The sequence below is a fragment of the Labrus mixtus genome, chromosome 10, assembly GCF_963584025.1.
Source record: "Labrus mixtus chromosome 10, fLabMix1.1, whole genome shotgun sequence".
In the NCBI taxonomy this organism is placed as follows: domain Eukaryota; kingdom Metazoa; phylum Chordata; class Actinopteri; order Labriformes; family Labridae; genus Labrus; species Labrus mixtus.
In genome coordinates this window covers 22103926-22117473 of record NC_083621.1, presented here as the reverse complement: position 1 = coordinate 22117473, position 13548 = coordinate 22103926, and the positions used below count along the sequence as shown (strand labels likewise).

The 13548-nt window shown below is 40.6% G+C and overlaps 1 protein-coding gene across 2 annotated transcripts in view; it reads left to right on the top strand.

Moving 5' to 3' along the window:
* si:zfos-2326c3.2 (misshapen-like kinase 1) overlaps positions 1–13548 on the top strand; it is a 56091-nt gene that overhangs the window by 27260 nt on the left and 15283 nt on the right. Inside the window, exons 15-23 of one of the 2 annotated variants that reach the window (XM_061048764.1) lie at positions 416–481; positions 3621–3950; positions 5081–5215; positions 5494–5634; positions 8800–8870; positions 9404–9483; positions 11538–11626; positions 11896–11990; positions 13098–13182. In XM_061048764.1, the coding sequence (XP_060904747.1) occupies positions 416–481; positions 3621–3950; positions 5081–5215; positions 5494–5634; positions 8800–8870; positions 9404–9483; positions 11538–11626; positions 11896–11990; positions 13098–13182 (1092 nt within the window). The remainder of the gene's footprint in view (positions 1–415; positions 482–3620; positions 3951–5080; positions 5216–5493; positions 5635–8799; positions 8871–9403; positions 9484–11537; positions 11627–11895; positions 11991–13097; positions 13183–13548) is intronic. The other variant, XM_061048765.1, reaches the window with a different exon arrangement.

The window sequence follows — 13548 nt, the reverse complement described above, 5'->3', positions numbered from 1 at the left end:
AATAAAGTTGATTGAATTAAAAGTTGTTCATGTAAAAATAAACCTGTCTTCAATATTTGTAACTATAAAAAGATTTTCCAGGAGATACTCAAAAAGAGGTCATAATGAAATATTAAATGTTGCGGGTGTTGGCTGAAAGCTCCATGCCATCTTGCACACTCTGAATATTTTAGTTCCCACATCACAGAATACATCTCGAGACCTTAGTATACCCTAATTAAAGTAAGGCTGTGTGGGTGTGTGTGTGTGTGTGTGCGCGTGTGTGTGTGTGTGTGTGTGTGTCTGTGTGTGTCTGTGCGTGTGTGTGTGTGTGTGTGTGTGTGTGTGTGTGTGTGTGTGTGTGTGTGTGTGTGTGTGTGTGTGTGTGTGTGTGTGTGTGTGTGTGTGTGTGTGTGTGTGTGTGTGTTTCCAACAGGAGCATGCAGGCAGAAAGCGTAGTGGCGATGTGTCAGTAAGGCCTCAGGACTCGTCTGCAGCGCAGGTAACAAACCGTTCCTCTATGTTTTCTTATCTCTCACGTCTCATTCATTTTTCTGTTTTAAACATATGTGTGAAAATGCGTTTATAATTTCTTCTGAAATATTTGAATTCAGTCTGATTTGATGCATCGTTGCTGATGGTTTTGGTCAGAAATGACACTGTGTGGTAGTTTGGGATGCAATCTACAGTATCAACCCATAACCAGTTTGTTCTCTCTTTCTTTCTCTCTCTCTTTGTGTGTCAGGAACAACACACTATTATAATGTTAAGAGTGATTACGTACTTACTTACTTACTAAATGGTCAAAAAAAGTCATGACATTGCCTTCGGCTATAGTTATCTCTTTTTAGAGCCGATGAATAATCTTATCTGAAGCTTCGTTTTTTAGTTTAATTCAAATTAGTCAGAGCTCTTTAGATTTGTTTTGATTTCTTTGGCTTGGTTGTGCAACTGACATTCATGCATATAAAGCATTTTGAATGTAAATCAAATAATGACACTTCAGCTTTGATGATTAGGAAAGAATATGTTATACTGCTGAAGAGAAAAAATGCTTTGATCTGAAGACTGAATCCCAGAGGAACTGTTGCTGAAAGGACTCTTTATAATAAATGTTACCAAATCTACTCTGGCAGCTACTTAGGGCAATAGTTAGAGAGAGTTCTTTTTTTTATATTGAGAGGGCCAACGGTGAGATTTAATTCTATGTTGCCAAAGAACATCTGGCAAACTCGGGTACATTAACATCCATCTGAATGTTGATTAATGTACACTGTCCCTTTTCAAATAAATCAATAAATAAATAACTGTACCAGTAGTGTCAGAAGTCGACAACATTTAAAGGCAAATCTATGTTCTCACTTTTGTTTTTTATTTAACCAGGTAATTAACCCTTTGAGATCAAGATCTATATCACAAAGGTGACCTGGCCAAGAGGGCAGCAGCAGCACAGCTCGCAGTAAATATTACATGATTAAGAAACAGTTTACAAACAATAAGTTAAGAACAGACAACAATTAAATTGTGCAAATCGGTTCGCAGATAAAGTGCAGAAGTTGTGATCACAGTTGTTGAAGAAGCCTTCCCTCTCTGCATCTATCTATTCCTACTTCTGTCTCTGTTGGTCCCAGCATGCTGACCGATATGTCGGCCATACCGATAGTAGTGAGAAAAACATTCCGATACAGATATATCAGCCGATATCTTTCTAAGCTCTATCTTCGATCTTTAGAGATACACACACCTGTATTGTGTTGATCCCTCAAACGCTCTTGTCAAACACTTGTGAAAAAGCTTTATGATTAAGGGACAGGATTTTTTACAGTTGAAAAATAGCCTTTATCATCCATAATAACAACAGTGTACTGATTAATGTTATTTTTACTTAGAAATTAACAATTATAAATAAAAAAGATGTAAAAAATAAATAATAAGCTTGACCTGAATAATCCTAGTTATATCGGCACATATTGGAGATATAATTATAGTCACATGATGTGCTAATATCGGCCAATATTATTGGCCGGCTGAATAATCGGGCTCTCCTTCAGCTTATACTTTCATCTTTTTTTAGCCCTCTTTTTCTTACACATTAAACATTTCTTTACTTTTTCTCACACATGTATCTTCTAAGCATCCAGTATATGTTTTTTTCCTTCTTTATCTTGTTCTCGTTAGGTCCTTATAGTTTTATCCTGATTTTACTCCTGTTGTGTGAAAGATTAAAGGAAAATTAATCTTAGGATTAGTTAGTTAAAGAAAGAAGTTATGAGCTTCTTAATGAACTTCCTGCATGAGTCAAATTGTCTGCATGCATGTTGTACATATTGCAATATTCAACTCATTCCTAGAGTCTGCAGTACTGTACAATGTGTTTACAGAACGGTGTTGCCGAGGCACATCCAAACTGAGAGGACTATTTGTAACATTATATTCATTTTACTAGGCTGTCAAGAGCGACCTTTTTTCATATTCATTCATACACATGCAGTCCTTTGTGATAAAAGATAGCCCTTGGTTCTTTCCCAGACTATATTGGCTCTTCATTTATTCTTATATGACATTTACTCTAGGAACGAAAGTAACCAGAGTAAATGTGTTTTGAATTGCAAATGTGTGTGTTTGCAAATCAGGACCTGGTGCTCAAGGTCCTCCTGCGTTCATCATATTTGAAAGCTTCGGCATCGGCAGCACTGGACTCATTTCATGAACGCTTTTGCATGTTGGTCAACGGTCAATGTAGCAAGCTTTCTTTTATGCTCTTCCTTGTTTGTCTGAGTAATGCAGTGTCTGTTTTACGAGGTGTTCATGCAACAGTTGTAGCTTGTCCTGTCATTTCCTACAGAATCTGGGAGGGGTCTTTTCCTGTTAGGAACTGACATTTATATACATGCAACTAGAGATGAGACCGATCAGATCTAATATTTCGGTATTGGGAGTGATATTGACGCAGTTTACGTAACCGATATTGTCTGACGGCGCCGATCAAGAAAGATGGTTGGGCCCTTTAATCATTCTCAGCTCACACAGTCTCACTTTGAAGACATTCAGACTGAACTGTGAGAAGTGCCCACTAATCGTCTCCATGACGACGTTCAGCAAGATGGAACAGTTCCTCCTGTCAAAAAAAGTACAAGTCTTACACTTCAGTTTAAAAGATTTAATTAAAAAAAACGTAAAGGTGTTGCTGCTTTCTGTTTGCATGGACAGCCAGCACAATGCAACGCCGGGTTTACTACAGCTTTGTGTAGCCTTACAGACAATAACAACAACAATAACACTATTAGTTACGATAATAAAAATATCGGTATCAGTATCTGTAAATTTGTTTTGGAATCAGATAGGAACAAAAAAAAATGGATCGGTGCATCTCTACATGCAATATTAACTTCAATGGTCAGATTTAACAGTTTTTGTCATGATGCTTAATTTTATTTCGAAATATACATACATGTCCTCTTGTCTGCATTTTCATCTCTTAAGACACACACCTCATAGCAGGTCTCATTGTTCACTTGTAGTAAGATGTCTGTCTGTGTGTGCATGTACGTTATGTCCTTCAAATCCAGCGTGTCTGATTAATTTAAGACACTTCCAGACTCTGTCAGTTTCTTTGTGTGCTTTCCATGTTTGCTACATAGAGAGCCGTGGCTCCAAACCAGCTGCTTCAGCACAAGGCCCAGCTCTCCGAGCCTAGGCAACAGCCGCAAGCCAAGCCCCAGTCTCTGGCTCAGCATCAGCAGCCATCGGCAGGCAGAAGATCCCACCGCACCCTGCCCAAGGACCAAACTCAGCTCCTTTCTCTGCAGCACGACCACAGACACAGGGAGAGAGAGCGGCAGAGGCTGAGAGAAAAGCCTGTGGCAGCTTTCCAGAAGCTATCAGCTAATAGTGGGAACACAGCTGCTGCTGCTGCTGCTGCTGCTGCTGCTTCCTCACCCAGCCACCCTGCACAAAGCCAGCGTTTAGCGGTAAAGCCTTACCCAGCTATCCTGCACCATTAATTATCTCTACATCCAATATGTTTCAGTGTGTCTCCCTCCCTCTTGCACCCTTGTATTCAGTTTAATGATTTATTTCTATTTTTGTCCCAATTTCTTTTACTTTGTCAACTGTTTGTGTTTTGTTCCTCCTTCAACTCCCTTTCTCTACTAACTATTACTTGTTCTGAGTTAAGAGTCCTTTTTTAACTTTAAATTGTAGGTAGAGAAAGAGTAAGCCAAATGTTAGCTATTATGTGGTTGACTTTGGGTAGAAAACCAAGACTTTCACCCAACTGACATATGGTTCATACCCTCTATTCTAATTATAGTCGCTAAACAACAAAAGAAACTTGAACAGCCCACAGCTCCTCTGCGGTGCCATGCCAGGAGAGGGTTTTTTCAAGCAGCCAAACTCTTTGAGAAAGGATCTGTCAAATCACCATCTGGTGATGGGTTTAGCTGGACTGGTTATTTTGTTAGTAAAAGTTACGTTCTGTTGTTCCTCGTAGTGATGGCTAAATGTTAGACATAGTTAAACTCTCTGAAAATGAGCACTGAATCATTAGAACGACTGAGTATTGTCCTGAAGCTAACTATAGCCAAGACCAGAATCTGTTTAATTGGTTGTGTTAACTGCCTTTTTACCAGATTGTGAGTCTTGTCTTCTGATGGGTTTAATCTCTCTTTAGTCTTGGTCTTGACTCTGTCTTGATCCCTAAATGTCTTGGTCTTGTCTTGGTCTTGGAGCACTCTGATCTGGAGTATGTCTTGGTCTCAGTAAATGTGGTCTTGACTACAACAATACTCCTTGATTTGCTGATCATTTGGTCTAAATTCATCCAGCCTGCAGGCCACTGACTTTTCTCCAATGATTCATCTGTAGCCTTACAGACTGTAGAGATGCTAAGAAGATAACTTAGCATCTTTTAACTTAAGAAACGATATATGTTACTTAGCATTGTGGAGTAAAATACATATTTTCTTAAGTTAAAATTAAAAATCATTGCAATGTTAATTCTATTAGCCTGTAAATGGACATTTCTCTGACTGAAGTAAGAAATCAAGTAAGTGTGTTGTGAGTCAATTTTTTTCTTGAATTGTTTTTTTTTATGTTACAGATGGACTTACAAGAATCCAACCTGGCCAGGCTCCTCTTGGCTGCTGGTCTGCCAAGCCCGATGCATCCTAGGATGGGCTCTGGGAGCAGCTCTAGTCCTTGTACTCCAGCCATGCAGAGAGCTCACCTCAACCAGGTGTCACAATCACACCTCATGCACACATGCACCCTTATTCTTTGAAATTATTGATGTATTAAGTTCAGTTGTGTACTGCTAACTTCTCTCTCTCTCTATCTCTCTCTCTCTCTCTCTCTCTCTCTCAACACATGTACAGTAAATAGAAAGATAGATGGATGGATGCCTCTTTTTGTTCTACTTCTCTTTCTACATAAATGTTATAGATTTGAGAAAGGGTTCATGTTCGATACAATTTTAAACCATAAATGACCCTCGATGTTTTCTTTCTTTCCCAGAATGCCAATCTACGCTCTAGTCGTGATGCCCCTCACAGCAGCTCTATGTCAAACATGGTCCTGTCCCCCTTGTCCCCGTTTGGCCCCGTTTCCCATAATGATGATGATGTCTTCTGGGACTCAGTTGAGACGCCGCCTAAGGTGAGCAACAACTCTCCTAATAGCTGCTGGATGACATGTCATGTTGCATGCCAGTGAGATAGACAGATAGACTCCCTGATGTGAATTTTGTTTTTCTGTCTCCCATCAAAAGAGGAAATCATTATTATTGTCATGCCAGGCACAGGATGTGTCCTGCATCACATTAAATGTTCGCTTGCACTAGCATGTGTTTTTGCTCTGGGTTTGTGACAAGAAAAAAATCAAGAGCGGAGAACAAATCAGAGGACAGATGTTTCAGAACCGTATACAAGTGGCCTGAGCGAGAGGCGCAGAGTTGAAGCTAGGGCACAGGAAATGGGTGGAAGCAAAAGTTTTGAGCAGAATCAGAGCAAATGTAAGCATGAGCAGGGGCTATTTGAGTTCAAAGCAAGTCATCACAGCCTCCAGTCTCCACAGCAACCACCTGCCTTACTTAATGGCATCATAAAACATAAATATCTTCTATGTCGTTTACTTATTTGTTTGATTTTGTGCTCCCCTAACTCTCATCATCACATGCCTCCCTTCTGTTAACGGTTCCCACATTCAGCCGTTCAACATCAATCATCCTCGACAGCACGCCTTGTTGTCTGTATTCCAAAATCTCCATCCCTGTGTTGCATTTGTTTATGTATTTTTGTTTATCTTTACTGTTCCTTCTTGTCATATACTCACTAGTTTGTGATTCTATCTCACCAATAAAGACACAAAGTGAATGGCAGCTTATCAAAATGATCAGAAAACAGATGACTTTAAAATTTCATCCTGATGAAGAGGTGCGATAATTATCTGCATCTCTTTTAGTACAAGCACTGACACATAGAGTAAATTATATGTACGGCCCACCACACCTTTCGGTCCGTCATCACTGCTCTCCCAGTAGGTGTTTGAAGAAACAAATGTGCTGTTGTTTGTACTTACAGAACAACATGCAGAGTTAATAGAACAATAAATGCCTTTCTGCAGAGAGGGAAGGGAGGAGCTGGGGGGGCATTATCATTCTGTTAGTTTAATGTTGTAAACAAACAGAAGGCCGTATGGAGTCTGTAAAGCAGTTAATAACTCACTGTTCTCTCCGGTAATTGCATTTTGTGACTGAGGCTGCTTGAAACACTGGAAATACTTCTTCATACACTGAAGGTCTTCTATACAAAGCATTGTGTGGATCTAGTGCCTGATTCACCTGTGCGCGTGAGACCAAAAGTTTAATGGCGCACTCACACTATGCAATCCGTACCGTGCCTAAGCCAGCTCCACCCCTAAAGTCCAGTTAGTCTGACTAGTGTGAGCTCAAGCATGGTACACTTCCTTGGCCCTGGCATGCTTGGAAGAGGTGTGCTTCAGCGCGGTACAGTTCATGCACGAGTGGGCATGCGGGTACACAACGTGGACAGCCTTCATTATCAAGAAATCCTGTAGTGTTCTGGCTGTATCTGATTAAAATGACTCAAAATAAGCCAGTAAAGTAGCTGTCATGGTCTCTGTGTTCTCTGATTTTTTTTTTTAAGTCTGCCTGTCTTGTAAACTATGTACACTTCATGATTGCGTACAGCCATTCATTTGTTGTATTATGACGTTATGTACAAGAGGTAACCATGCTCAGGCCTGGTTAGTCCTGGAACAATGTGAATGCATGCCAGCGGGGGAATGGGGAGGGGGGACAATCATGCTTCAGCACAATATGGGGCAACTGGGCCTAGTGTGAGTGCGCCCTAATTCTAAAACTGAGCTTCAGAGCAAATAGGCTCTCTGTGACTCTGGGCTGTTGAATGCCACAAACAGTTAAGAGTCCATTTTTACTGTCTGCTGCAAGTTGTTGGAAACTGCAGGGCAATATTTATAAGAGTGTTGTGTGCATACACATCCAGTGATCATCACAACAGTCTGGGACTAGGACTTTAACATTGCTATTACTATTGTAATTATTATTATTATTGTTAAGTCGGTCTATGGCTGTTCAAGTTAACCGCAGCAGCTATGTGCACATGTGTGGAGAAGTTCTGGAGCTGCTACAGGATGAGGAAGAGAGAGTGACTGTTGGATGAGCTGCTCTCACAATCACTGTAAGGAGGAAGCTTTGTTATAAACAGTGAAAGCTGTATCACTTCTGGCAATCTCGCCTAACAATAATATGAATAAAAAGTCCCCAACCCCCACACCACTAAAAATCTCACCATCTGTATGTGGATCCAGTTAAGCTCTGTCAGCAGAAGAGCAGAACTCAAAAACAGCTGAGAGCACAGGGGCAAACCAAATGAAGCTGCAAAACTTTTTGGGTGTGTTTGCACGGGAATACAGTCAGTGCAATATGCCCTTTGAATCATCCCTTCAGGCAGAGCAGATAGCGGTCACAATCGTTGTGCAATTCATGGTGCCATTGGCAGCTGCAATCCACTTTTAGTGCATTTGGCACTGAGAGTTTTTGTGATGGTAATTCAAACGTGAGCTGAAATAGTTGACAGTACAAAAGACACCACCTTGGCTTGTGTGTGTGTGTGTGTGTGTGTGTGTGTGTGTGTGTGTGTGTGTGTGTGTGTGTGTGTGTGTGTGTGTGTGTGTGAGACTGGTTGTTCAGAGAAGCCAGATGCAGGATGTGGGCAACTTGTCAGAAGGATGGGTATTTCCACAGCTCACTTCCTCTTCTACTGGGTGTGTCTTCCTTTCCAAAACTGGGTCATGTGAACCAGGAGATGAGAGGTCAAAAAGTCACCAGCTGCTCGTTGGAACTGAGAGTTTGAGTGGGCTTGAGTGTTAAAAAATGAAGTTTATTGCTTTGCCACACTTACACCAATTATGCTGCTGTTGATTTAAAGTGCTCTTTTTGTCGTATATGACAAATGCAATGATATTGAATACTGCTGGGAACAACTGGTTTTCTCAGTAATAAACATCTACACGTGTATCATTAAAGACTGTATTTCACCTTCCTCTACAGCCTTGAATGTGATGTGGAAGTATTTTAAATGTACGGTACATGAATTTCATAACCTCAACAACCTTCCCTAATTGACTGAATTTGTCAAGCAGGGCGCTAGACATGAGCTTTTATAAATAGCCCTCTTAAACTTGTGAAAAGTGACATGTTTGTGCCTTCATTAACCTTAGGTTTCTGTATAGTCCTTCAGCTTGATTCTTATTCTGAACTCGATCTTGTACATATTCCAGGTTCCAGAACGCACTACCTCTAAGTTTTACTGCCGGGAGCTGGTGATGGGCCACAAGAGGGCAGCTTCAAGGTAGACCCCAGCTTCACTGTATGCACACAAGCACAGATGTATGTGTAGGACATTGAATGCTTTGTCCATAAGCAAACAGCATGCTGACACTATGTATATACAGTTTAATGTTAATAAGATAGACCCTGGCTGATATTATGTATAACCTATAACTCATTACAAAGTAAGGACTGTATCTATGAGGTGTGTCTTGACTTTGAAAATACCACCAGTTAGTTCAGCTGAGGTGATTGCCATACTCTCCTAATCACTCATTATTTAGACATTTAATACCAGCATCCAGATACTCTCTGAATGTTGAATAAGGAGCCTATAAAACATGACACTTAAAAATGTGTAAACTCCAGTTTTGTAACAATGCTGTGAACAGAGTGGTTTGTTCAGCTTTAGTGAACTTCTTTTTCTTTTCATTGTTTTGGAGGTTTATGGCTGGATAACAACCATTCATGGATCGATCAGATCAGTTTAGCTCGGGTTGATTGTTTCACCTTCCATCTTTGGATATCTGTGTATGTGTCTCTTTCTCCCTCTAGTGGCAGTCCAATGTTTGTAGCAGATAAGAGTGGAAGATCTGTAGCTCATGAAGTCTCGCCTACAAGCAGCAACCACCCAGGTCAGTGCAAGCTCCACTCAGCACCATGCTCAAATGAGTCCTATGTTGTTAAAACATAAAAACATACAGGTCTTTGAACTCTGGTCAATGAGATAAAATGAGATCACTGTTTTTCTCTGATACTGTCTTGTTTAAGCTCAGTCCTTGTCCATGTGGACTTGTTTTGTTTCATGGTGGTAGTGTGAACTTAGAAGAGGTCGAAATGCTCCAGCAACACTTGTAGTAAGAAGATCAATTTTATTAACAATTTAGACCGACGCGTTTCAGCTCGTGGCCTTCATCAGGGTCATGTAGTGTGAACTTACCATATCCCTTAATTCAGACAACAGCATGAACAATATTCTACGACACAACAGCACATAGCACACTAGACACCTGCTCTCTGTATCCTCTCTGCAAGCCAGGAACTATGCATGCTGCTCTCATAGCAACAAGGAAATTAGAAAACAAAGGAAGACGGTGAATATGTTTAGCATTTCAAAGTTGACCTCTGTGTGTTGCTGAGAGGAAACAACTTTTGATGCCTCCCACTAACTTTCGCTGCTCTTATCGTGCCTCCTTTGTTTTAACCTGAGATCAAAGATTCTTCTAAAGACTCAAACTGCTTTACTGTGGTGAAAAAAAAAAGATTATGTCTACCTTTAATGGAACTGAGGGAAAGGATGCTTTTTTCTCTTATCTACATTGTTAACATATTAACAAATTTAAAAAAAACTGTTAGGAGGGGGCAAGCAACTGGTCATCTAATACGAGAATATTACTTGTGACTTTATTTTCCCACACATCGGTTAGTTTTGTAACAAGGAAAGTTGTTGCTTCTTCATATACTTTTTTTTTTACTCCTCACTCACGTGTAGTGGAGTGAGAGAGGTCTTTTCCTGTTTTGTGCCAACAAAACTTGTTTTAAGCAACTTTCGGTCAAACGAAAAAAAAAGGTCTGATTAGCTATTGTCATCATGGGCACACATTGTACGGGGGTGAATTTTTTTTAACGCATCCGTTTTGATTTTATGAAAGATTTGTGTGTTATCCATAGTTAGGCACGTAGCTGACAAGATTGACAGGTGGGAGCAATGTAACGATTCGTCAAGAGGCTTAAAACCCGCCTCAGCTCCAGCTCTCAGTCTGTCATTAGGTTGACTGAAAGTTAGGCTGAGATAGCATTTCCAGCATGGCGGCTGCTGCTGATGAGCCTATGGGTGACGTCACTCAGGCTTCGTCCTTTAATATTTACAGAAACTAAGAAAATAAATCAATCACTGGTTTAAGATCTTGGATGTCCTGCCGTAGACATTAACTGGGTCAGGTCTGTAAAATCCTGGGGAAAAAACAGTTTGGGCATCCATATTTTGAAATTGTTAAAAGGACTCTTTAACTTGGAATTTCTTGACTGAAAGACCTCCAGTTGGTCGGTTTGCGCCACACCATCCTTTTGCACTTTGCCCATTAGCTCCATTCAGACTGCTGTTTCAAGGTGGGATATTTACCCCTCTGTGATGTTTCGCCTTCAATCTGAATGTCGCAGTGGAGGGACGAAGTGATTCCCCCCCCCCCCCCCGTATCATCTACAGATGTTTCAGAAGTAGTAACAGAGGTGTTACAGAGGCGAGGCAGGCTCATCGGAGCCAGCAATGTAGCGCAGCGCTGTGTGTGTGCATGTGTTCAGGAGATCCTTTGTCCCCACAACCATTACGCTTCATAACACAGGCCAATGGTAGCAGCTAGTGACTGGAGCTTTGGGTGGAACGTCACTACATGCCGTTTTCTCCTTTCTCTCCTTAACACCCTGGGATTGGTGCATTAACAAGAACTATTTAGGAGTGCAGAGATTTTTAGTATTTGAATTATCTGTTAATGTTATCTGTGTAGTTTTAAATTAACATTGTCTCATCTATCCATCCATCCATGGGAAAACAGTATGACACTGAAATGATATGAATGTCTTAAGGAGTGAATACGGCAGAGCTACATTAAGGCAGTTTAGAGGAATTGCAGCCTGAAAAGGACTACTGCGTCACTGACACTAATATGATCATGGTTGTTGTGTATTAAAGGTTACTTCAAGCTGGAGAGTCCTCTACTACAGCCCGTTCGACAGCAACACAGAAAGGCACAAGAAAACTTCACCAGCGGGCAATCACAAGTAAATGAAGAGTCTTTATATTTGATATATTAACAGCTTTCAGTTCAGCAGATCCGTTTTATTACATTATACATGTGGAAGTGTCACCAAATCTTCCCCTCTGTATAAAATGTAAGTGACCTCAGAGTACACCCAACAAATCATTCTTAGTATCTTCGTCCGTACCAAATTAAACTAAGGTCCTGTTGTCTTCTCTGTTTGATTCTTTTGACTCTGCTCACTCACCTGACCTCATTTACTCTGATTTTTTCTTCCCCTCCACCATGCAGGGTGGAAGATCTGCTCTGGGTCGACTTAACAAGGCCACAGAATACTCCTCCTCCAGTGATGAGGTCGGCAGCAGTGATGATGAAGACAGCAGAAGGTGACATTTTTGGTCCATAACTATCATGTACAAATTCCATTAAGCTTATTATGTTGGTAAAAACGTTCCTGATTTAGGTTCACAATGCATTTCAGCCAGTCTTTGCAATTCATCTAAATAATTGAATGTCAGAGAGAAAGGGAAAACGTATTCAAACATCCTTTTAGTGTTTCCAAACAACACAAGTGTCAAACATGACCTGTTTCAAGATGTACCTGTTATGAAACCAATCTGAAGAATCAGAAAAAAGACGAGTTTAGAGGTCACATATTATACAAAATACACTTTACCATGATTTTCAAAATTAATATGTGTCTCTAGTCTGTCTAGAAACCCCCAAATTATGAGAGAAGTCATTCCTCTCTGTCCTTTGCCTGACCCACTTTTCAGAAAATGTGTCCTCAAACAGGCCGTTTGGAGATTTTCCCTCCGTGACATCACAAACATTTTCAGCGAAACAGCCCGTTGTGAGCAGGGCTGAAATAGAGGGGTTTATAGTCATGATAAAGTACAGGATCAGACTGGATTTATGGGGGGGTATCAGAGATAACTCCCATGATTGAGAGCCCCCTGGTGGCAGAATCTTCATACTGTGCCTTTAAGAGATTACATATTAGATTATAAGATTTTCATGTAACGTCAAGCACGTCATGTTGCCACTTATGTGATGCTTGATGCAAACCATAGATAACATTCGATGCTCAATCACAGATTTGGAGTGATTGTAATCCTGTTAACAGCAGCACCTCGTCCTGGTGCTGTGGCCACATATACAAACAGTACATGGTGCAGACGTGCCACTCATTGTTTACTTTTAGAGGCTACACCTGCAGCGCACACGGTAAAGTGTTTTGTGAGTCAAAGGCAGCTCAGGACAGTGAGCTTTCCTTTAATTTAGTTCATGTCGTACAAGTAGTACATTAGCAGGCCGCAAGTTTATCTGTGCAGTTTATGAACAAGTGCGTCGCTCCATAATTTCCATTTTCTTATTGCAATACATGTCGCAAAAAAATATATATTAACCATGTCAGTTGAGCCCTACAAACTCTTCAGTGAAGTCAAGCTCTGCTCTAACATCTTGACCTGTGTGTGTGTGTGTGTTTTAAGGCCCGGTCTGTCCAATGGAACCCAGAGATACTTCAGTGGAATCCCTGATGGCATCGTACTGCAGCCTCACATCAATCTTAACCAGGTGCCCTGAATCCATACACAGTACACACTAACACACACACAAACAAACACAAACACACAAACTGTGTCTGAAACCACATATTACATACTGCCTATTACATACTAAAAATATATATACTGCATACTTCATTCTAACCCAGATGTTAGTATGCCGGTAGCAACATACTAAAATACGGGTCACGCCTTGGTCCATAAATATAATTTAACAACAATATGCAATCGTTCATCACTAATACAGCTACATAGTTATTAAAATATTATATATATATTTCAGCACGGAGCTTTTACTTTAGGACGCTAGTTGGCTGGCTGGCAAGCTCCGTGATTGGACAGTATAAAAGCCGCAATGCATTGTGGGGCGGTTTAG